Source organism: Squalius cephalus (assembly GCF_949319135.1).
Source record: "Squalius cephalus genome assembly, chromosome: 17".
NCBI lineage: Eukaryota > Metazoa > Chordata > Actinopteri > Cypriniformes > Leuciscidae > Squalius > Squalius cephalus.
The window spans coordinates 23678632-23700974 of record NC_137138.1 but is presented as its reverse complement, the minus strand read 5'-3'; the positions used below and the strand labels follow the sequence as shown (position 1 = coordinate 23700974).

The following is a 22343-nucleotide window of genomic DNA, read 5'->3' as shown; positions in this document are numbered from 1 at the left end:
TACGCCATGCTATTTTTGTCTGTTTAGATGATTAGAAATGAGATGTGTGTGTATAAATGTGTTTTGGAAGCGCACCCCAAAAAGAGCCACTGTTGAATCCAGACCCCCTGCAAAGTCAAACTGAGGAATGTTATTTAAAGTGCCATTGAGCCACTTCATCTTGTGTTTTATCACAGCGAGCCTCTCGTTATTTACCCCAGTTTTAAAGGGATGTACGAAGCCGGGAGGCTTTTTCATACATGTTTTTGTCTCTCTTTACCATGTGTCACACTTAATGTTAAACCATCAGTGCAGATAACGTTAAGTTGTCAGTTTGGCAGTTGGCTTGATTCCTGGAAGCGAGCATTTTCGAAAGCATATTACAGGCTTTATAGACTAAACCTGTTTTCTGGTTTTAATGAACATTTAGTGAGTAGACAATCAATTAAAAAATTTTTTTTTTTTTTTTAATAAAGTGGATGTTCATATATATATGAATTCCATTTATAATACAGTTCCATCATTATATAAATATTTCAGTAATTATCTTTTTTTTGCATTGATTTTTTTCTTTCATTTTTGTGATGTTTTGTGACATTCTTGAAAGGTTTGATATTGATCTTAATATCGGCTGTTGACTTCCAGCAGCGCTTCATCTCAACATTGAAAGCGGATTTAATTTGCCATTCTTTTCTGTCAGAAACGCACTCCATTTTGTTTGCCAGAGATGTCATGCCATACTATGTTTGCACTAATGTCCTTTAAAGAGAATAATCAATATTTTGCCTTGTTGGGCAACAAATGCTCTCGGAGCAGATGAAGTGAAGCTCAATTTAAATGTGTACATATATGGGCAGATATATTCCCTTGTATATTCTTTTATCATGTTTTTGATATGCCGCACAGTGTTAAAGCAGCGGAGGACATGATGAAGTGTCTCGAGGAGCGTGTGAACACTCTCTAGAGTGGGATTGATGCTGAAGACACTGATTGTTTTCCTGCTGTTCTTTAAGAGATGCATTTCTGAATGGACGTTTGTGTGCATGAATGCATCTGATGTATGAGCAAACACAAATGACATTCGACACGTTCTGTCGACTAGTTTTTGCACAGTTTTCTTATATCTAAAATAAAATGGAAACGTAGAAAGAATGAAGTTGAGTGGGTTTTTTTTTTATTAATGTTTTTTTTTTTTTTTGGGGTGATTTGTTTTATTTATTTGGAGATAGATTTTATAATCTCTTTTTTTTTAAGTTATTAAAGTATCAGTAAGTATAAAGTGTTAATGTAATTAAATGTCATAATTCAGTATCACTTTACAATAAGTTTCCATTTGTTAACATTCATTAACCTGGAAGAACAATAAAAGAAAATGCATTTATCTTTGTTAATATTATATTGAACATTATTAAAATTAAGTTGTCTCTGTACATATTATTTAGTGGACCTGTGCTAACCTAACGTTAACGAAGTGTAATAAATACTAAAATTGTTAGTAATTGCATTAACTATAGGTCCTTGTTGTAAAGTGTAAGCCATTATTCAGTGCTCTCTTTTCCTTGATTGAGCTAGTCGGTTGCAAGTGTGATGTTAAGTTCGATCGCACGGTGGCGTTGCTGCATCACGTGTTCATAGATTTACATGGCGCTTCGATGCCGCGCTTCAAACTGAGAGCGTAAAATGTAATATTTGATTAATGCTCTTTAACAACGGAGGAAAGCAATTGAATAAAGCTATACTAAAAATATTTTGGCAATAAATTCGATAAAGTGTATTATGAACAAATGTAATATTCTTTGGGCATGAAGAATATAAATATATAGGGTATTTATAAACAATACACAGAAAACATCCAGAGTGACACGGCATGGGCATGAAATGTTGATGCTTTGATTATGTTTAAAAACGCTAAATGTGTTATGTGCATAAACAGCAAGTTATTCTTGCTTTCATACAGTGCCATTGGTTCTTTGTTTAATTTCATACAGTTTGGAATCAGGATTATTAAAAATATACTCTCCACTAATATTTCTTTTTATTTAATTCTTATTGGTTTTAGTTAATATCAGCGAGAAGAGTATTAGGGGTGACATGATTTATTGACATCATCTCTTTTCCAGAAGGGATTTTTAAAAAAACATCCTATGTAAGTTGCATGTGTGCATCGTGGGAGAATGAGGGGACAAACTAAAAATACAGTGGCCCCAGGGGCCAGTGCACACGGCCGCATATCTGTCAGTCACAGCTATACAGCTTGGAAAAATAAAATGGTTACAGTGAGTGATGCTTTGCGCCGTATGTGTGTGTGTGAGCGGAGAGGAGCGCGTTTGTATTTTAGAATGGATTTCATATAATTCCCCTACAATTAAATGTTTATTCATCAACTGTAATAAAGATGTGAATCAAATAAAAAAAAAATTGAATTTCGTTATTTCTCATTCTGAGTTATTATTTGACCAAAGCATAATTTATCCGTGCACCTGTTTCATTGCTAAGGAGAAAACGAATCGAATAGGATTTACATGTTTTTAAGAGCAGGTCAAGAGTATGTCCAAATTATATATAAGCTACAATTGCAATTACAATGGTTTGTTTTTCATTTATATTGTGTTATCAAGCATTTTTTTTATGAATCAGCGTTGTCTTTATACGCGCGCGCGAGTATCAACCACATAAAAAGCATCTTTTATTTTTGTGCTCAGAATATTTTTTTTCTATCATAGAATTTCTTCATGAGCAAATGAAGTCTGTTCTCTCTTATCTCATTTTGGACAATAGATGTCAAATTTAAGAAAAAGTCCAAGTCATAAGTAATCCATTTATTAGGCTATTTTAATTCTAACTGAATGAGAAGAATACACTGTAAAATCCAGGATCTGAATTTTATTGAATAATACATGGGCTATTTATTTGTAAAATCGTCCGTCATAGTCAAATACTTTACAGCGTAAAATACACTTGAGACAGCATTAATTTGAAGAACCTCTGACACCCTTTTGAAGGTTCCTCCTCAGATCTACTGTAATGAACTCACTGAAACCTCACTGTACTCTTCCCCGCAAACACAAAGCCTTCCTCTTCCACTGTAAAAAAATGATATGATCAATAAGTTATGACAACATATGTTTTACATTGCTTTAACTCATTCAAATAAGTTAAGCAATTTTCAACTTTTTAAGTTAAACAAGTTATACTCATTTTTAAAGTCAGTTTAATATAGTTTAAGTTGAAATGACTTAAACATTAAAGTTGATTCTAGGCTACTTAAAAATTTAAATCAGCAACTTTTTTTTTTTTTTTTTTTACAGTATCGGCTTGTTTTCCAGGAACCAGTTCTTCATATTTTTAGGCTCTGCGTTAATGTTCTCAAATGGTTATTTTTAGATTTCAAAGTTGGTGCAGTCTCTTCATTTTTACACCTTGCTTTATCATCATCTTGACTGCAACTGCAACACTGCACCTCGCGTGCACTTATTCAACTGTGATGATGACATACAATCTGCCCTTATTAACGGCTCTCTAAAGGACTGCGCGCGAATCCTTTACGCGCGAACAAGACACAAAGTGTTTTATTGTCGAGCCGGCAATTACAGCATCAAGAAGAAGAAGATAACTACATGGATCGATACAGGGCCGTTTTGCGCGAGGTTATAGCGTCTAACTCCAATCAGCTTCTTTTGAATGCTTTAGTAATGCCATCTGACATACTGATGGAGTGGGTGGAGGAGAGAGAGAGAGAGAGAGAGAGAGAGAGAGAGAGAGAGAGAGAGAGAGAGAGAGAGAGAGAGAGAGAGAGAGAGAGAGAGAGAGAGAGAGAGAGAGACCGCCTCTCCCGGTCCCTCCTTCAAGCCTCTGGGCTCCTGCGCTCGTGTTTAGTTCCCTCTCATATAGTCAAAGGAAGGATTGATTCCTTTGGGAAGAGACACAAATCACTTCAATTTGATCAGGAGGGCTAAGGATACAGCCTGCTCTTGATTTACCCACTTTTTTTTGTTGTTGTTGGTGTTGTTTCCTGACAAAAGAAAAATCCGAAAAAGAAGACAAGATCTAGGAGGAAAGTTGTTAGGTCATGATGACACTTGATATGAGATCTGCTTGATCGCACCAGCTGCTCGCAGGAAACGAAATTATCATCATCACAGAAAAGGCTTCTTTGCTTTTTGTCTCCACTTTGCGTCTTGGTGACACCGGGATCTGTCCTGGTTTCCAAACTCCTTCCCATCTGAGCGCTCTCTCTCTCTCGCTCGCTCGCGCGCGCACTCTCTCTCTCTCTCTCTCTCTCTCTCTTACGCACGAGAGGTGGGCACCTGAGAACACTACCAACGGGAAGACAGTGTTAGAGATCCCGGTTTCATGTTTGGGATTCAGGAGAGCATCCAAAGGAGTGGGAGTATTTTGAAAGAGGAGCCCATCGGAGCCGGCATGAACGCAGTCCGAACATGGATGCAAGGCGCCGGGGTGCTGGATGCGAACACGGCCGCGCAGAGGTAAGAGACCCCCGGGGCTGCGCCTGCACCTCCCGCGGAGCGAGCGTGGACTGATCGGGCTGCTGCTGCTGCTGCTGGCGCTTGTTTTGGGGGAACCCGATCCGGATTGTGGAGGATTAAGCCTTTCATTCGCTTTGCTTTGTCGTTTAGTGAGCTTTGATGAGTTCCTTTGGATGCAAAGTTTGGGTACTTTGCCAAAGCTCACCTCCTTTTGCATGCAGTCACATCTGGAGGTCTTAAGACCACTGGATGGAACTTGATGGAGAAAAGAATAACAATAGCAATAATAATTAATAAATAATATTAATAATAATAATAACAATAATAATAACAACAAAGTTAAGATTTAGCTTTCACGCGTATTATTGTATAGGTATTTTTAACTGACACAAACTCAATCATTGGATTAAAAATTAAGCACCCATTTTATTTCAATGACACATCCACTCTGATATCTAAAGGATGGTTTTTTTTTTTTTTTTAACACGGGCCTTTCTGCGTGTCTTCCCCGCAGTGGAGTGGGACTGGCCCGGGCGCACTTCGAGAAACAACCGCCATCAAACCTTCGCAAATCCAACTTCTTCCACTTCGTGTTAGCCCTTTATGACCGACAAGGACAGCCGGTGGAAATTGAGAGAACCTCTTTTGTCGGATTTGTGGAAAAAGAGAAGGTGAGTTTCAAAAACTGATTTTCAGCACCACGCTGTCAGCGGAGCACTAAATACGATCCTTTATATAGTTCATTTTGAAGGTGCAAGAGATTTCTATTGTAGGAAAGTAAACAGCAAACTCACAGTAAAATGTATAGTAAGTGTAAAGTATAGTAAAATAATTAATGCAGCCTATTAATATAGCCTATTAAATAATATTTGCGATAAATAGGCCTAGCTATAATCAAATAAACATTGCGATATTCACAGGATTAAAAACATTTTAGCAGCTAAACCGGATAATTATTTAAATTGTATAGTTGTTTATTATAATCAATGCTAATAATTATGAATATATTTTAATTTAAGATGAATGGTTAAATGCGCAAGTAAAATTAAGTCTCTTGGCAGTTTGCATGCCTTATTCTGTTACCTGTATTTTTTTTTTTTTTACAGCTTAAAATAATTGTGAAATCCTTTTAGCAGAACTAAATTGACATATAAAAATCTATCGTATATGAATATACACGCACGTGCATAATTAAATATTGTATAATGTAATAGCCTATCAGTATAAACTTATATACTTATAAACTATAATAGGCTACTTTATAATATAACATAGCAGACTTCAGCTATGAATAAATTAATTTGACCTAATGCATTAAATACAATTTATTTATGAGATAATTCAGTTTTATACGCTAAGATTCTAACAAATATAGGCTATTTAAAATGGATTTTGTATGTTTATAAGCGCAGTAACATTCCTCCCATTACTATGTAGTGTATTATTTTGAGACCTGTTGTAATATTATTTTCATACCCAGGAGACTACAGGAGAAAAGACAAACAATGGCATACATTACAGACTGCAACTTCTCTACAGCAACGGTAAGACACGCTCACATTCGCGCACGAGGCTCGAGTTTGCGCACATTCATTGATCGTGATCTGCGACCCATTGCACTAAAATAGCAGCAGTAGCAGGTGCTGTCATTAGAGATCTCTATTTGACGAAGATTGGCAGTGATTTAAATCAATGATTCACCCGATCAAGCCCGTTCCTGTCTGAACGATTAAACGCAATCATTAACATGAACTAATTCTCAGTTACTTTCTTCAAATCAAAGCATGACTTTTCCCAATGCATCCGATTTATTTGAAAGCATTAATAATTCATTCAAGGTTTAAATCAATTAAAAACCTATTTCCGACCACACGATATTAATTGTTAATGTGCTTTTCTTCGAGTGAGTGTGAATTGATCATGTTCATTAGTGTGTAATCTGACAGCCTGTCTATCATTTGTCATCTGGTCAGTTTCTAAATAAACCAGCTGTTAGTTCTGCCACCTCTCAAGCAAATTGCTTTTTAAAAATTTATATCATATTTGCTTCATGACAATCACTTCTGTCATTTTTGAATTTGGATTTTTTTTTTTTTTTTTTTTTTTTTTGTCAAAATGTTTGAAAAGCAATGAACTCGTGACAAGCTGTGACTTTGCCACAATTTAGAATTAAACTTGCAGTGTATTAATTTAAAACAAATTTTTTAAAATATAATCATGCATTGTGTGTTTTCAGAAAAACTTATTTAACCATTTAAATTAGTAGGCCTATATAGTATCATGTAATGTAATTAACTTTTTTTTTTATGAAACAAAATATTAATTAACATGTATGGCGTAAGGCTAATTATGCTTAATTTTTCCATCACAAAAGGACTTCTATATAAAAAAAGTTACTTAGTAACATATTTCTTTCTTTTTATAGTACGCAAGTATGTTTTAAAAACATGGCACTAAAACGTTATATGTTGCTAATTTATGCCAATATTAGAACACAATGAAGCTACTAAAATGTGCTTGTGTTATTTCAAGAATGCATTATATGTGGTGTAATTACAGTGTAATATGGCATCTATTACATTGTAATAGCGATTTATAGATAATGAGGTTGCACTTTATTTTAAGGTGTCATTGTTACAGTGTAATTATATAAGAACTGAGTTATATTAACAACATGCACTTACTATAGGGTTAGGGTTTGGTTGAGGGTTAGTTGCATGTAATTATGCATAATTTACTGTTAATACTATGGTAAGTACATGTAACATATGTTACAAGGACACTGTAAAATAAAGTGTTACCGATAATGATTGTGAATGTGTTTTTTTTTTGTTGGAAAATGTAATGAAAAGCGCATGCTGACGTCACGTTTCTGTGTGTTCCAGGCATCAGAACAGAGCAGGATTTTTATGTAAGACTAATTGACTCCATGACTAAACAGGTAAGGGTTCATCTCGTCCCGTACAGCACCATCTGCGCATGTCACCAGAGGCTAATTCATACATGTTGGGGCATCAGGACATGCTAAAGGTCGAACTGTTTGCGCCCCGCACAGATGAATCTCACAGAGTAGTGTACGTGCATGCGCATCTCCCAGGGGCAGTGTCACATTTTTACATGCCCATAGTGAGAACAGCATCATGTGGCCTCTTTTGGACTTTTTTTTTTTTTTTTCGGTTTGTTTAGTGTTTAACTGTGAGCGTTAGTGTGTATTTTTAGGGGAGCCTTGTTTGCTTTGGATTTTTCTTGTCAGTTTGCAGCCCCCTTGTTTTCCCTTTTCAACCCCCCATGCAAAAAGTACACTAACAAGTACACTATGAATGTTTTTATTTTATTTTAATGTTTAAAAAAAAATTGGTTAAACATACATTAAGGGAACATTCCTTCCAAACATTATGGGAACGTAACTGCTGAATGTTCTCTAAACATTCTGAAACAAGTAGTAGACAACATCCAACTAAAACGTTTCCGAAAAAAAGACAATGTATAAATCATATTTTTATGCGAGCGTTTTGAGATAACTTTGAAAAAACGTTCTGTTAAAGGGATAGTTCACCATTTACTCACCCTCATCACTGTAAAAAAGAAGTTGCTGACTTAAATGAAGTACAATCAACTTGGATGTTTAAGTCATTTCAACTTAAATTACTTTGAACTGACTTAAAAAAATTAGTTGAATCTTGTAAAACTTATTGAAAAAGGTTATTTAACTTATTTTGATGAGTTAGAGCAATGTAAAAACATATGTTTTCATAACTTATTGATCATTTAATTTTTTACTGTGATGTTGTTCCAAACCCGTATGAGTTTTTTTTTCTTTTTTTCTGTTGAACACAAAATAAGATATTTTGAAGAATGTTGGAACTGTTGACGGCACCCATTGACTTCCATAGTAGGAAAAAAAATACTATGGAAGTCAATGGGGTCCATCAATTGTTCCAACATTCTTTAAAATATTTTCTTTTAAATTCAACATTAGAAAGAAACTCATGCAGGTTTGGAACAACGTACGGGCGATTTAATGATGACATAATTTTCATTTTTTGGGTGAACTATCCCTTTAACATTACTGTAATAATGTTGGTTCATAACTTTGAGAGAACCTTGCTAGAACGTTCCCTGTTATCTGGGTACATATCCATTTCTCATAGCCTTTTTCGTGTACATGTTTGTGTTGCCCGTTGGTGTGTTTCAGATGTCATGCTCGGCTGCCTCCTTCTGAACTCTGGGTTGTTTCGTTTCTAGTATGCGCAACATGGCAGATCTACATTATTAGTGTTGCCTGTTTCCTGTTTCCTGTTTGATTCTATCTGTCACCGAAGACATGTGTGGCCCTGAGCTAGTGTCTGGATGGTTTACGAATAAGAGAACCAAAATGCGGACCCTGGATCAGCCGCAATTAGCGTGTCATGGGAATTAGCGATTAGCTTTAGTCAAAGAGCGTCTATTAAACATCTCCCTGTTTATTAGCCGCCTGCTGCAAACTGAGAAAGGCTCCACGCTAGGCTCTTTACACTTCGCTAGCGGCCGCTAACTTACCTGCGGGCGGCAGCTCTCTCTCCCTCCCGCCTGACTTGCGTTGTGGGGAACATCAAAGCGCATTAAACCCCAGTAGCTGCTACTTTGACAGCACTAGTCTGGCAGTAGGAAGAAGAGCTGTTGTTTCTTAACTATCTGCTTTGCTGCACTTCGTGGGAGGACATGGCACTTTTGAGCGAAGTGTCGCTAGAGCGCTGTTTATCAGTGTCAAGTTAAAAAATAATCACCCAGACGCCTCGGCTTCCCCCTCACACATCTTTTGTAGTTGTTTGCCGGCAGTTTTCATGTCAGTCTTCTCGGAATATATTTAGCACTTGTATTCATTATTTTTTGTGTGCAGGTGTAATAGAAGTCACAAGGAATGAGATTGCTATCCCCTTTTGCTGCTGTATTGTGTGCGAGAAACTTTCAGATGTGAAGACAACCTATGGTTAAATCACTCACTAAAGGGATCCGCTTAGAACTACACTTAAAGATTGGGGAACATGTGTATCGGCAGTCGGAGGATATCAAATCTCATTCTCCGCCTCAGACGCGCAACAAGAAGACAGCTAGTTACCTCGTAACAGCTCAAAAATCACCGTTGCGAGTGATATATTTACAGTGCGCACAGTTCGGTCGGCATGTGTCTTTGATTTCCTCAGGTGAATGAGAGCGAGAGAGAGAGAGAGAGGGATCAGATGTGGTTTCGCTCAGGGGCAGTCAGACCTGTTGAGATGGTGAAATGAGACCTGGATACTGGCTGACCACAGGACGGCTACAGGTGTCTCGGCCCATGTTGTGGCTCGGACTTAAAACAAGCTTTCAGTTTGAAGAGCGTGCACTCTTGAGAAGGCAGTGCAGATGATACTATGCCTATTACTGGTTATTGGGTTACAGACGACCTGAGTAATTTTTTGTGACGCTCTATATCCCCATCAGCCGTCTGAAATCACTGCGAGTTATTAGGTTGTGGTGTGAGTTAAGGTGCGGTTGCATTAGGGACATTTCTGTGTAATTTTGCAGGCAACAAATGTCCATTTTCAATAGTGTAGTGATGCATGAAGCACAGCTCACACAGAAGTCACTGTCAAACCAATCAGTTTTCTGTTGGATGAATCCGCATGAGCAACTTGAACCTGTTGGGGAAATTACTGCCTGCGGAAATGTGACTGCAGCTTGATTCCAATTTGTTAGCAAGACTATTACTTTCTAAGTGACTGTGGGAACAAATGCTAATCACAGAGGCTGCTAAAGTGTTGTGCAACGCTAAAACACTCACAGGCGACCACTCTGTTTATGTTACGGTGGCAAAAACAGCTAAAACAGCTTTAGCTTGGACTGTAATTAGTGTCCAGATTTGCTGTTAGTGCTCTCAGAGCGGTTGCAGAGCTTATTATTCTGTGGCGAGACTGATTTACTGTTGCAACTGCTCAAGACGCTTGTTATTTTGGTAGTTACTGTCACAGTCAAATTATTAGATTCAGCAGATATGGTAAACATCTCAGAGTTATAGATTTCAGACTTTAGTGCTAATTTACTGCATTTGTTGTTGTAACAGCGGCCTAGCGGTTAGCATACGTGCTCTGACACTCACATGTTGAGCATTTCTGGTTTTATTTGCAGTTTTTTTTTTTTCATGTCACAGATGCCGCTGATAAGAGTTTAACATATTTATCCTGAAACAGTTGAGTTTAGGAAGTTAAGGGAAGAATACTCAACAGATTTTAGCATGCTAATTTAAAAAACAATAACATGCATTATACTGCAGGAACTTTCCCTCCAAACCAGTTAAGCGCAAACCCAGATTCTACAGCTTTCATTCACCTCAGTTCAGACTTCATGAGAGTTCAGAAACATAATGAATGTTTCAGATCGTGACAAACAGTATTGGTTTCTATCAGGATGTGTTACCAACACTACACTGAGGTTAAGTTTAGGGTGTAGGTTGGGGTTAGGGTTAGAATTTGTCAGCTTAAATGTTTTAGTTTCGGGTAGTTGCACTTTAACTGGTTTCTGGGAAAAAATCACACTGTTATACTGGGTTTGTAACTCATAATGGGATGCAAAAGTGAGAATCAGGGATGTGTGGGGCTCTTAGGTGTGTTTGACAGTTAAATCTGTGATCAGCAGCTTCAGCACCAACACATCGCGCTGAGACATCATAGCGCAGAGACAGCAGACCTCCCACGTTCTTCCCTCATCTATCGTTTTTTTTTTCCCTTTTCCTCTCTCATTACCTCCTGGGTTGTTTATGTTTTTAATATGCCGTAAGAGATGTTAGCTGTTTTGCTTGAGCTAACTTGAGCTAAACTTAGCCACTGAATTAGACCACGCCCCCTTTCCAAAACCGTGCCCTTCAAAGGCATGTTAGCAGACATTGGGATTGGCTTGACAATACCATTAACTGACGATTACTTTTCATGTACACTCTTAGAAAAAGAAATGTTCCATTGTTGAACCTTTATTTTTTAAGAGCGTAGCTTCTTGCTTGTTCAATCCTCACTCTGTTTTCATAACTCTTTTAACCCGTCTACTCTCCAACTCTCTTCTTTCCGGCCTTGTTTTATTCCCTCGTCTCCTGCTCAAACTCTTGCACTGTCTAGAAGTCTCTCAGATGTCTGTTAGCTGTCTCTAGAAACCCTTCGTCTATTATCCTGTCTGTCTGCCTGCCCAACACTTGCTCTCTCTCTTCCTCTTCTCTTGTTTCTCAGGCTTTATGTCTGAACAGCTGATCAGGGGTGGGGTGGGATACTTATTCGTGAATGCGAACGCTTCTGTGTGTGTGGGAGAACAAAGAATGAAATCACTGCCAAGACAGCACCTCTTTAAAGGTAGCGCAGTGGCCTGGGAAAAAAAGGCAGCCGTGTTCTTAATGGCATGCTAACAGATGATGCCAACTGTGTAGGAAGTAGGTTTCCATGTATTTATAGCGTCTTGTTTACTTGCCTTCGATTTCAGGCGTCACATCAAAGCTGTTGAGGAAAACGCTGGATGAAATATGAAAAGTGTGCTTGGCAAGATGAAATATGTATTACAAGGCATATGAACGTTGAATGCTTATTAATGTGCCCTTCTCGCACTTTGGCAAGCAGTTAAAAACGCCCTAAATATCACGCTTGTAACATTAACATAGGGTAATTTTTAACACGGCACCTTTGCACATTCGCCGTTCCTTCCTAAATCAAAAAGAAACTATTTCCTGTGTTTATCACAGAACTTCCTGTACTTTGATCTCAATAAAAGCAGCCAATGCGTTTTAAAGTTATCAAGATGGCACACTTTAAGAGTGTACAAAGACTAATTCATCTTTATACGAGTCATTTCCATTTGTATGACTAGAGGAATTTGTGACACTACAGGCAAAGCCATTGTTTTTGCATGCACTGGTCTATTTTAAGATTTTAGACTATTTTGCTTCCATAACATGTCTTCATTAAGACTAGTGTAATGAAAAATACACATTTAAGTATTACACTTTATCTATTTGCATCTGTACATTTCAGTTACACTACATATTTTTGAAGGCTGTTTCCTCAAAATTAGTTTTTTCTCCTGCATTAAGTCTGAAATCTCCGCTTAAAGGTGCTGTGTCATTTTTTTGACACCATAATATGTTTGCAGAGATTTAGGAAACATGCTTGTTTCTCTGAAAAACTATTCTACAGCCAGTTATTCTACTTTGAAATTAAGTGCGTTCCGTGTTAGAATGTCTGTTTTTGTTTCGGTCTCTGTGATCCCGCCCGCTGCCAATTTACCCAATAGTATTTCGACACCCCGGGTTGCCATTTGGCGGAAAACACAGCGTATTTCAGCCATGGAAGCCAGCAAACAAACTAGGTCAGTGATCGCTGATTCTGCCTGACCTAAAAAGCCTCAGCATCCATCTAAAAAGCTCTATGATCAGTGGCATATTAAAATGCAGATAAATCCACTCATCAACTTACAGTGTAAGACTCGTCACTTTCCACTGTCCTTTGTGCTCATTCCTGTTGCGTGTGCTCAATCTGGCAACCCGCGTGTGCGTCGGGTCTGAGGAGAAGGGGGCGGGAGAAACAACCAATATTTTGAAATTGGACTGCAGTACCCATTTCAATCACTAGCTGTCATTCTTACAGACTGCACCTTTAAGTCAAAAAGAATTCTGAACCTGACTATATCAATGCTCAGATTTCTGTTCTGAAAATGTATGCAAATCAGTGCATATTTAATTAGAAAATGGATCATTTGCACATTTAAACAGAACATTTGAGAAAACATGTAATACAAAACAGTTCTGTTATGACAACTCTCGGATTGTTTGGCATGGTAATGGATATGACAATGTTGATATATTTGGTCTTGGCGGAATAGATCTGCTGTGCTGCTGCTGTTATCGCTGGTGCTGTTAGTTATTGCTGCTGCTGCAGAGTAAGTACAGGACTTGCTGCCAATAAATAGACAACACGCTGTTGTTAGCAAGTAAGACATGCTGCTGCTGCATAATGCTGCATATATGAATTACCAAAAGCAGATCTACACAGGTGGAGCTGGGGAGGGTGGAGGGTAATGCAATGCAACTGCTACAGCAAATGGTGACCAAGTATTTGAAGGTTGAGCAGCGAGCTCATTGGCTACTGATACATCAGCTGCGCCCTATAGAGAAAGATGTGATTGCAAGCGTGATTGTGATTTAAAAAAAAAAATGCTTTTTTTGAAGCCAACATGAATGGCTATTTTAATTCCCTAATATGAAAAAAAGCAGGACATTACGTGAGAAAGAACGTGCTTTAATTAATCAGAAACTTATCAAAAAAAAAATTGAATTAAATTGTAAAAAGTAGGAGTGCGCATTAAGAAAGGAAAAAGGGTCAATTGAGTACATGTTGACTTTAATGGCTGGATATAACCCAAATTATATTTTATATCATATCATGAATATCACATTATGCTATTAAGGCACTACGGCAAGTGGAAGAATACTGCTGTTCCTGAGCACACCTCAGCCGGATTGGGCTAAGATAGATTTGGTGTTTATAGTTAGAAATTTGAAGCAGGTCTTTGGACTATTGCAGACAGTGATGCATGCTGTGTACTTCTAGAAGACCTTGGCCCCCATTCCCTCAAAGTGAAAGAAAACCATCTGAACAAATGCTCCGAGCTTGCCAAATCCAGCACTGGCTGTAACAATATCGCTCTCAGTGCCTTTGTATAATGTAAAGTACATCTGAAAGACATCAAACAATGAGCCAATGTATCGTCTATCTCTGGATATTTCTTCTGTCAAATTACCCTTTTCTTGGTATATAACTTTGCTTCCGTGTTTCCCCCCCCCCCCAGTTAAGGTCAATGTGACAAACTTTTTTTGATGCTGGACAGGCTTGCTGAATAACACCTCCGTTACATGGCAGAGAGTAATGACTGTGCGTAACGGGACAGATTTGCTGCCAGTCGGTATGCCTACGAACGAGATCCCAGAATCTTAGCAAGGTGACACGCTTGGCGTAGTCAAACGTGGCACTGTTCGGAATGGCATACCATGTCCAACACAAGGCTTTGCCAGCCTGGCAGTGCTGTGTTTTGTGTTAAGGAGGGGTGAGAGCAAAGCCGAGAAAATTTGAGAGAAAAATGGGGGGCCGTACCAGATGGTGCACCGTGCTCCAGTCTGGCATCCCAACTGCTCTCTCGCACCCACCTCCTCCAGCCTCCTGCCTCCCCCTACCGCCCCTGTGCCACACGCCACTGATGGTTTGGCACATCATATGCTAGCGTAGGTAGTTTGCCAGTGAACGCATAGGCACTTCACATTTTTACCCATGAGTGAGATAATCAAAAATGAAAGAAAAAGATCAGTGAGTGACTTGAAGAGATTTGCTGTTGGTTCGTCTAAACTGTGGATGTCAAGTCACAAATATAAAACAAAACAAAACAAACAAATAAATAACAACGAACAAAACAACTACGTTTGGAGATTATGCTGATTTACAGTAGGGCCTATGTTTCGCTAACCTGAAATAGCCTACACAAAAGACAGACATCCCTGAATGTAGCACAACGTGCAGTTCAGTAAAATGAGTCAGATCTTAATTCACTATCTGCTTTAAGACTGGTTCGTTGAGTTTATTAGTTCTTTTTACTTGAGCGAATCGTTAAATTAACAGCCCTGAGCCATTTGCTCTTGTATTGAGGTACTCTGATCGAAACGTGTGTTTGTATTTCACGAGAAACCAACTCATTAGAGTCGTTTGCTCGGGGGATCGGAGTTTGTTGCGCTGCATGGTTTTGAATCACTCAAAGGAAAAGGCTCTCAAGAGTTGTGAATCGGATTATACTTGTCGCACCGTATGCTTTGATACAATAACCGGCTCATAAGACATATTTGTTTGTGAACCGAAATACATGAGTCACGCGCTGCCTGCATGCTTAACCAGAGACAATTTATTGGCTTAACTCACTAAAAACAGTTCGTAAGAGTCGTTTGTCAGGTTGTTTGCGTGTTTGTTTACGTTCAAGTGAGCGAGGATAATTCAATTGAAAGACGCGTCTTCTTGTCGTTGTTTTGAGTCTTTTTGTTGCTTTACATTCAAGACTATAAATTCACGTTCACAACTCAGGTAAAATATGATTTATTTTTCTATAGCGCTGGAAATTCAGAAGCTGACATAACGTTCTCAGCACTTTGACTAACGTTCCTTCTCTCAAATGAGCAAACGTTCCTCCAATAAATGTTCATTCAAAGTCAAGTGGTCTTTAATAACATTCTCAAAACGTTAACGTTAGCACACACACAAAAAACGTTTGTTACACATTGTTCATGGAATGTCTTTCTGAAACGTTTGAGTTTTGATATTTTTCTAACGTTTTTCTAAACATTACACTTAGCTTGTTTCAGAACATTCAGAGAACATTCAAAAGCAACGTTCCCGTAATGTTTGCAAAAAGTTTAAATGGAAAATTTCAGTTTTCTCACATAACCAAGATAAAACATTTTTTTTTTTTATAGCTGGATGTTAAACTTCCACAGGACATTCTGAAATAACATGTTCATAACGTAACGATTTTAACCTTTTCAGAACATATAGATTACCCAGCTAACAAAAATATATTCTAAAAACGTTTTGTCCTCGTAATTATTTTCTTGTTAATATCATGTTTCACACGCACTGTATTACATAAGTAAAATTGGTTGCAATGACTTTTATTATTTTTGATAAATATGTTTTCTCATTGATAGGAATCACTGTCATTGTTGTGATCTCTCCGGCTAGTTAGAATCTGAGCAACCAATCAATTATGTTCCTTATCATCTCCTCCACCTACAACAGGTGTTCTTCGGCTTGTTACCCATCCTTCAAACCGCTCTGAGCTGGTGCTATTGTACATCCCATCCTCTACCACATGTTACCCCACCTCAGCCCCGTGCCCTGTAGAGAGAATAATTACCTGAGCTAGAAGTAAAACAATGAGCCCTTCTTATTGGAGCCTTCATTTCTCACCTTCTGTTTTCCTTTACTTAATGAGCCAAAGTCCTGTGTGGAGCCAGAGCTCTGGACAGCCTGTCCTGAAATAGCCTATTGGAACAGCTTAGACGATTCCCCACGACACATGCTGATATTTATTAAATACGACCAGGCCAACATGCTTTAACGGCAGAATTACGCCTCCTCTCAGTGTGTTTCTCAAGTGAAATTGGCTTCTGTGACTCCATAGTTGAATTTAAGTGTGGATGAGCAGAGGGAATGTTTTTTTGGAATGTTAGATGGTCAGTGTCAACTTCCTGTAACATATCTTTTGAAACAGCTTCATGTGCTTCATTTAATTTTGATTGCCTCGTCCTAAAAGATTCATTCTAGTGTTAAAAAAACCCTGTGTGAGTCCAAACTGACTTTTTTTCCTTCTTTCTGTTCAAAGGCCATCATCTATGAAGGTCAAGATAAGAACCCGGAGATGTGCCGCGTTCTCCTGACTCATGAAATCATGTGCAGGTGAGACTTTTTCCATTACACTTTGTCCTAACCAGGTGCGATGCGCCATGTTAAAAATGCTGCATGTCACAGTGCAATCCCAGTAAACTAGAACATATATGATATTTAAAAACCACATTAAAATTGAATGACAAACTTTTTTTTTTTCTTAGTACTGACATTTCCTTTTGAAAATATAAGATATGGTGGGTGTCATGAACAATTCAGTCCATATAAGACCCCAAAATGATTTTAATGGAAGACTTTTAATGGTTTCTCCATTCAGTGGCTTAAAGGAATAGTTCACTTAAAAATGAAAATTCTGTCATCAGTTAGTCACCCTCATGTTGTTCCAAACCTGTATGAATTTCTTTCTTCTGTTGAACACAAAAGAAGATATTTTGAAGAATGTTGGTAATCAAACAGTTGATGGACCCCATTGACTTCCATAGTAGGAAACAAAATACTATGGAAGTCAATGGGGCACATCAATTGTTTGGTTACCGAAATTCAGCAGAATAAAGAAATTCAAACAGGTTTGAAACAACTTGAGCGTCAGTAAATTATGACAGAATTATGACAGAACTATCCCTATGGCTGTAGTCGGACACCAGCTGGGGTTTTTTGTGCTGATTCAGCTTGTTGAATTGGTGTTGGGCCGCCGGTAAAGGAGAGAGAACTCTAATTGGTTGTTAAGCTTAGCGAACGAGTGCATGAGAATAAAAGCAAAAGTGATGAAAGCGAACAAAGAAGTCAAGACGGTACAGACTGGGCTGTTCTAATTTTACATCATCTTACCTGAGCATATTTTTATAATAACACAAGCCAACTGGAATGAAGAAAGTGATCAGCGTGATTGATTTTCAAAATGGTGAGCAAGCGCTGCTTTGTTTACGGTTTGTCTGCAGCCCTAGTTTCGGTTTCCCTTTTTGAATGACAAAAATAGACTATTGATACCTGCTGATATAGACTGATTTTAACTTACACAAAGGCGCAGAACGCACATGCTAGTTGACAGTCGCCTTTAGTCCTTTTGGTGTGTTCAAGCGCAGCTTTTTGGCCAAGACGCAGTCGGTGTGAGGCGACAACACAGTCAGCTTTCGCCACTGCTAGTTCTTTGACGTCGGCTTGGTGTGTCCTGGCCTTTAAACATTTATCTTTTTTTATTTATTTTATTTATTTTTGATCAGGCATTACAAAATACTACCCCCCCGGGGTCCTAGGAAGACTCAATTCATTGGGCGGACTGAATTGTTCATGACACCGGGAAACCATTGCTGAATTCGGAACTGCATACTATCGTACTGCATTTTACCATATCTTTCAATGACAGAAATACTAAGAGTAGTATGCTAGTATGCAGTTCCGAATTCAGCAGGTGATTAGCTACTTGCTAATTCTAGTCAGAGGCAGGTCATTATTCTCATTCTGGAGAGTATTTTATTGCATGCAAATTATATAGAGCACTGCAAACAAGATAATTCAAGTTGTTAATATTGTGTGCACTAGCATGTAGACGGTCTTAAAGCTAATAGACATGGCCTGCCACCAAAATTCACTCTGTGTCTGAATATGCCTACTTCTCTACTATATAGTATGCAAAAAACAGCATGTGAAAAGAGCTTTATGTCTGAATTCACAGTATTCATAAAACAGTAGATGAAAAGTACCTGGACTTCCAAAGAGATTGTGAAATGTGCATGTGATGCAAACTTTACTGTCCCATGAGGCCACGAGAGAGGCTCCGTGAATGACAGTGAAGTGACGCAACTGTAAGTCACATGACTATGGCTACATGGCGGATGTAGGCTAGTACATCCGGATTTCATTCATACATATAAAACATACTTTTTTAAAGATCTCAAAGTAAGATCTTATTCGAATGCAGTGCCTTTCGGATGCAGCTTTAGATTTGGAATTCATGAAGTATTTAATATTCAGGTATGATGAACCAATTAGATTTCGCTGTAGGCGGGGCCACCCATAATAGAAACCAGGTGACTGTCAATATGTCACCTTGTTAGAACACTAACCAGTACGCTCTAGTGCAATATTTAGTTTCAATTTTATTTGCTCTTGAGGGTATTGAGTCGTACGTTACCAAAACAGTATATTAAATAGAAACTCATTTCATATTAATACTATTCAGGTCAAACCCCTAGTGAAGAACAGAGCCAAAAAAACAAGTAGGAGATGACTTTTTCTATCAAATGCTATGTATTTAATTAACATCCAAAGATGAATTTGCTTAAAAGTAGGTTGTGATGATCGACTCGTGCCTATTTTTAGTGGTATTTTAACAGTGCCGCCCACCCTTGTAACCCCCACCCCCCCTCATGAATATCACCCTGATGCCTGGTTAATTAGGACAAGCAGAAACTCATTACTCAATCTGAAATTTCAGTCTGGCCCACTAACAAATGTGCCCCGGCTCACGTGGCGTCCATGAAATATATGCCAGGTTTTACCAGCAACGCATCACGCAACTTAAAGATGTCACATAGGCACTTTCACAATTAAAAAAAGCACCCTTTTTTTTTACTTTTAGAATTGACAGCTTATGTATATTCAAACCAATGTGGTCCTCATCCCCCCACCTGCCAAATCAGCATTGATATGCCATCGTGTATGTGTGCGTGCGATAGGCTGTATGTGTACCTTCAAACGCTGCCGCAATTATAAGCAGAAAATTAGGCTGTTCACCATTAATCAGCTCCACTAATTGCCACGCACCACCATTAGCCATATGGTGCCATGCCAGCTTGCAAGTGCGGGACAAAAGTGCTTATTCCTATCATTTTAACAAATAGAGGGAGAAAAAAACAAGGAACTTGTTTCAGGCTGTTGTTTGTCACGAAACTGGCCAAAATCGTTCTTCTAAAGACTAAAGTTGTCATAACACATATCCAATGTCATGAATCAAAGAAATCACGTAAAGGAAACATATGTTTGAGGCGTGTGATAGACATCCTGCTAATTACATGAGCCCGTTTAGACATTTCTTCAAAAGCCGCACCAGGAAGGAAGCGTTAAGATCTAAGATGCGATTTCCTTCGGGTGTCCTGCGGGACGGTCTTGAAGAGGATCAGGAAAGAGATTATAACCTTCTCCACCTCCCAATAAGCTAATGTAGGCTTGCGTTATAATTACTGTAGTTGTGCTTGCTAAAGCAAATGTTTAATTTTTTTCATATTTAGGGTTTAGGGTTTGTTTCTACTTGTAAATTTAAATATGTAAGTACACTGTTTGTGCTACTGACCTCAAATAAATCACATTTTATAGCAACTGCATAGCAATGTGATATTAGGGCCAGTGATATCACACACTTTTTTGTCCAGATCTATTATTTTATTAAAAAATATATTAAAATGCAACATATATGCAATGACAATGACTAATGTATTATTATTTTTTTCTTACATTTTTTAACTAAGTACAGAACTGCTACAATACTTATTAATATTAAAAGAATTAAAGTCACGTGGTGCAACCAATATGCAGAAACATGCAGAGAGGACGCTTATAGACCCTTATGACCATGTCAAGTTCAATAATTCTCTTAAAATATCAGATAATTTGAATTTGTTTTATGACAAGGCAGAGTTAGAATAATAGCTTGTAAAATGTTGTGTAGTGTAACTCTTCAAAACAGTGATATAAATGAATTAATGATATTTCTAAATTAAATTTTTTTCAAGGTAAAAAGTTATCTAACACACACACACACACACACACACACACACACACACACACACACACACACACACACACACACACACTCATCTATATATTTTTTTTTTGAAAGTAATATTTGTATACATATGCATGCATTCATTGATTAGGAAAGTGTTACTTTTTACTTGATGGTTACACCACATGACATTTTTAGGGTCATTACGTTTGAAATTTTGTTGAAAATGGTGTAAAAGTTTTTCACAATCATATCAGACCAACATGGTTACAAAGGGAAGAACTTTTTCTTTGTCATTGACCCATTGACTACCCATAGCAACACCCTGGCAACCACCTACAACATTCTTGCTTTTTGTAAAAACCCTTGCGAGTTTTGCATAGGAAAATCTAGTTAAAAATATTTGTCTTTAATTGTTTTGAGTGTGTATCTACGAATTTGTCCGCTCAAGGTTTCGTGTATCAGGAGCTAAACCGTGACTCCCATGGGCGCTGCCGGATTTGATCATTAGGCTCCTACAAATCTTCTTCCTGCACTGTATAAATACACACACACACACACATAGATTCACAAACACACACACAGAGGCACTGCAATCCCTTGTTTCAGTCCTTTGGGAGGACACTGACCTAGTTGAGGAAGCCTTGCAGAAGGAGGGGCGAGAGAGATATGAGATGCAGATAGAGAGAGAGAGTGAGAGAGATTTTAGCCCTCTATTCATGATGAGTTTCTAAAGAAAGACATTCATCATGCATACCTGAAGAAGTGTATTATATAAATCACACATGGTTCCTCATGAATAAGCATGGCACATCATAAGATACGATCTCCTGAATGCTTGTAGTCCATGAATGAATGCTAAAGTCTATTGGAACATCTGAAAACTGTGTCATTGGAGAAAATAGGGAGCTGGGAATGAGGTAACAAGAGAAACCGTAAGGCGAGAGGGTGGAAGCAGAGAGAGTTGTGGGAGGAAGAAAAACTGAAGGGGGAAGGACAATGCCAGGGGTGTCATGTGACAGTTTTGTCCCCAGCCCTTATTCAGTGTCCTACTGCCATCTGTGCGGTAGAAATGTGATGCCGGTGGTCTCCAAACCGCCGCTGAAGCCCCTCACACACCTTCAATTCTCCTCTTGTCATTCTGCTAGACCTTCATCACCTATGCAAATGCAAATTTTTGGCCAACTCGCAAGCAAGCAGTCCCGTTGTACATGCTTAACGTGTTCTTATGTTAATGTGGCGGTAGCTAACTCCAATACTCAAGGGGGCGATAGAGTCAATAAGACATCAAAAAATGTTTCTCAATACATGTTTCTGCTCTTATTGTGCATAATTCATTGCTTATAATTATTCAGAAGAAAAAAGCTAGACTATAGTAACTTTACTTTTTGGGTGATGTCACCAAGCCCTCTTTTAAACCACTCCCATTTAATCATCTTTAATATAGGCTGTGCTTGAAATCGCATACTCTTGAGAAGGTACTTATTTTGAATAAGTATTTACTTTGCGACTGCAGAAAAAAGTATGTTTTATATAGTATAGTGTGTTTAGAATGAATGTAATCCGGATGTAATATATTCGCCATGTTGTCATAATCACGTGACCTACCAGCGTTAGTTGCGTCGCTTCACTGCCATTTACAAATCCTCTCCTCTGGCCTCATGGGATAGTAAAGTGTCCATTGTATGCACACTTCAGAATCTCGCCAGAAGTAGTAGGTCATCT

The 22343-nt window shown here is 38.2% G+C and overlaps 1 protein-coding gene across 5 annotated transcripts in view; it reads left to right on the top strand.

The window, feature by feature from the left end:
* Positions 1-3769: 3769 nt before the first annotated feature.
* The window catches only part of ebf1b (EBF transcription factor 1b), a 131767-nt gene continuing 113193 nt past the window's right edge, over positions 3770-22343 (top strand). For 2 of the 5 annotated variants that reach the window (XM_079847858.1, XM_079847860.1), the window contains exons 1-5: positions 3854-4466; positions 4981-5137; positions 5947-6010; positions 7352-7407; positions 16875-16948. In XM_079847858.1, coding sequence (XP_079703984.1) covers positions 4333-4466; positions 4981-5137; positions 5947-6010; positions 7352-7407; positions 16875-16948 — 485 coding nt within the window. In that variant the 5' untranslated portion in view covers positions 3854-4332. Of the gene's footprint in view, positions 4467-4980; positions 5138-5946; positions 6011-7351; positions 7408-16874; positions 16949-22343 lie in introns of all 5 variants that reach the window. The other 3 variants (XM_079847859.1, XM_079847857.1, XM_079847856.1) reach the window with 3 other exon arrangements.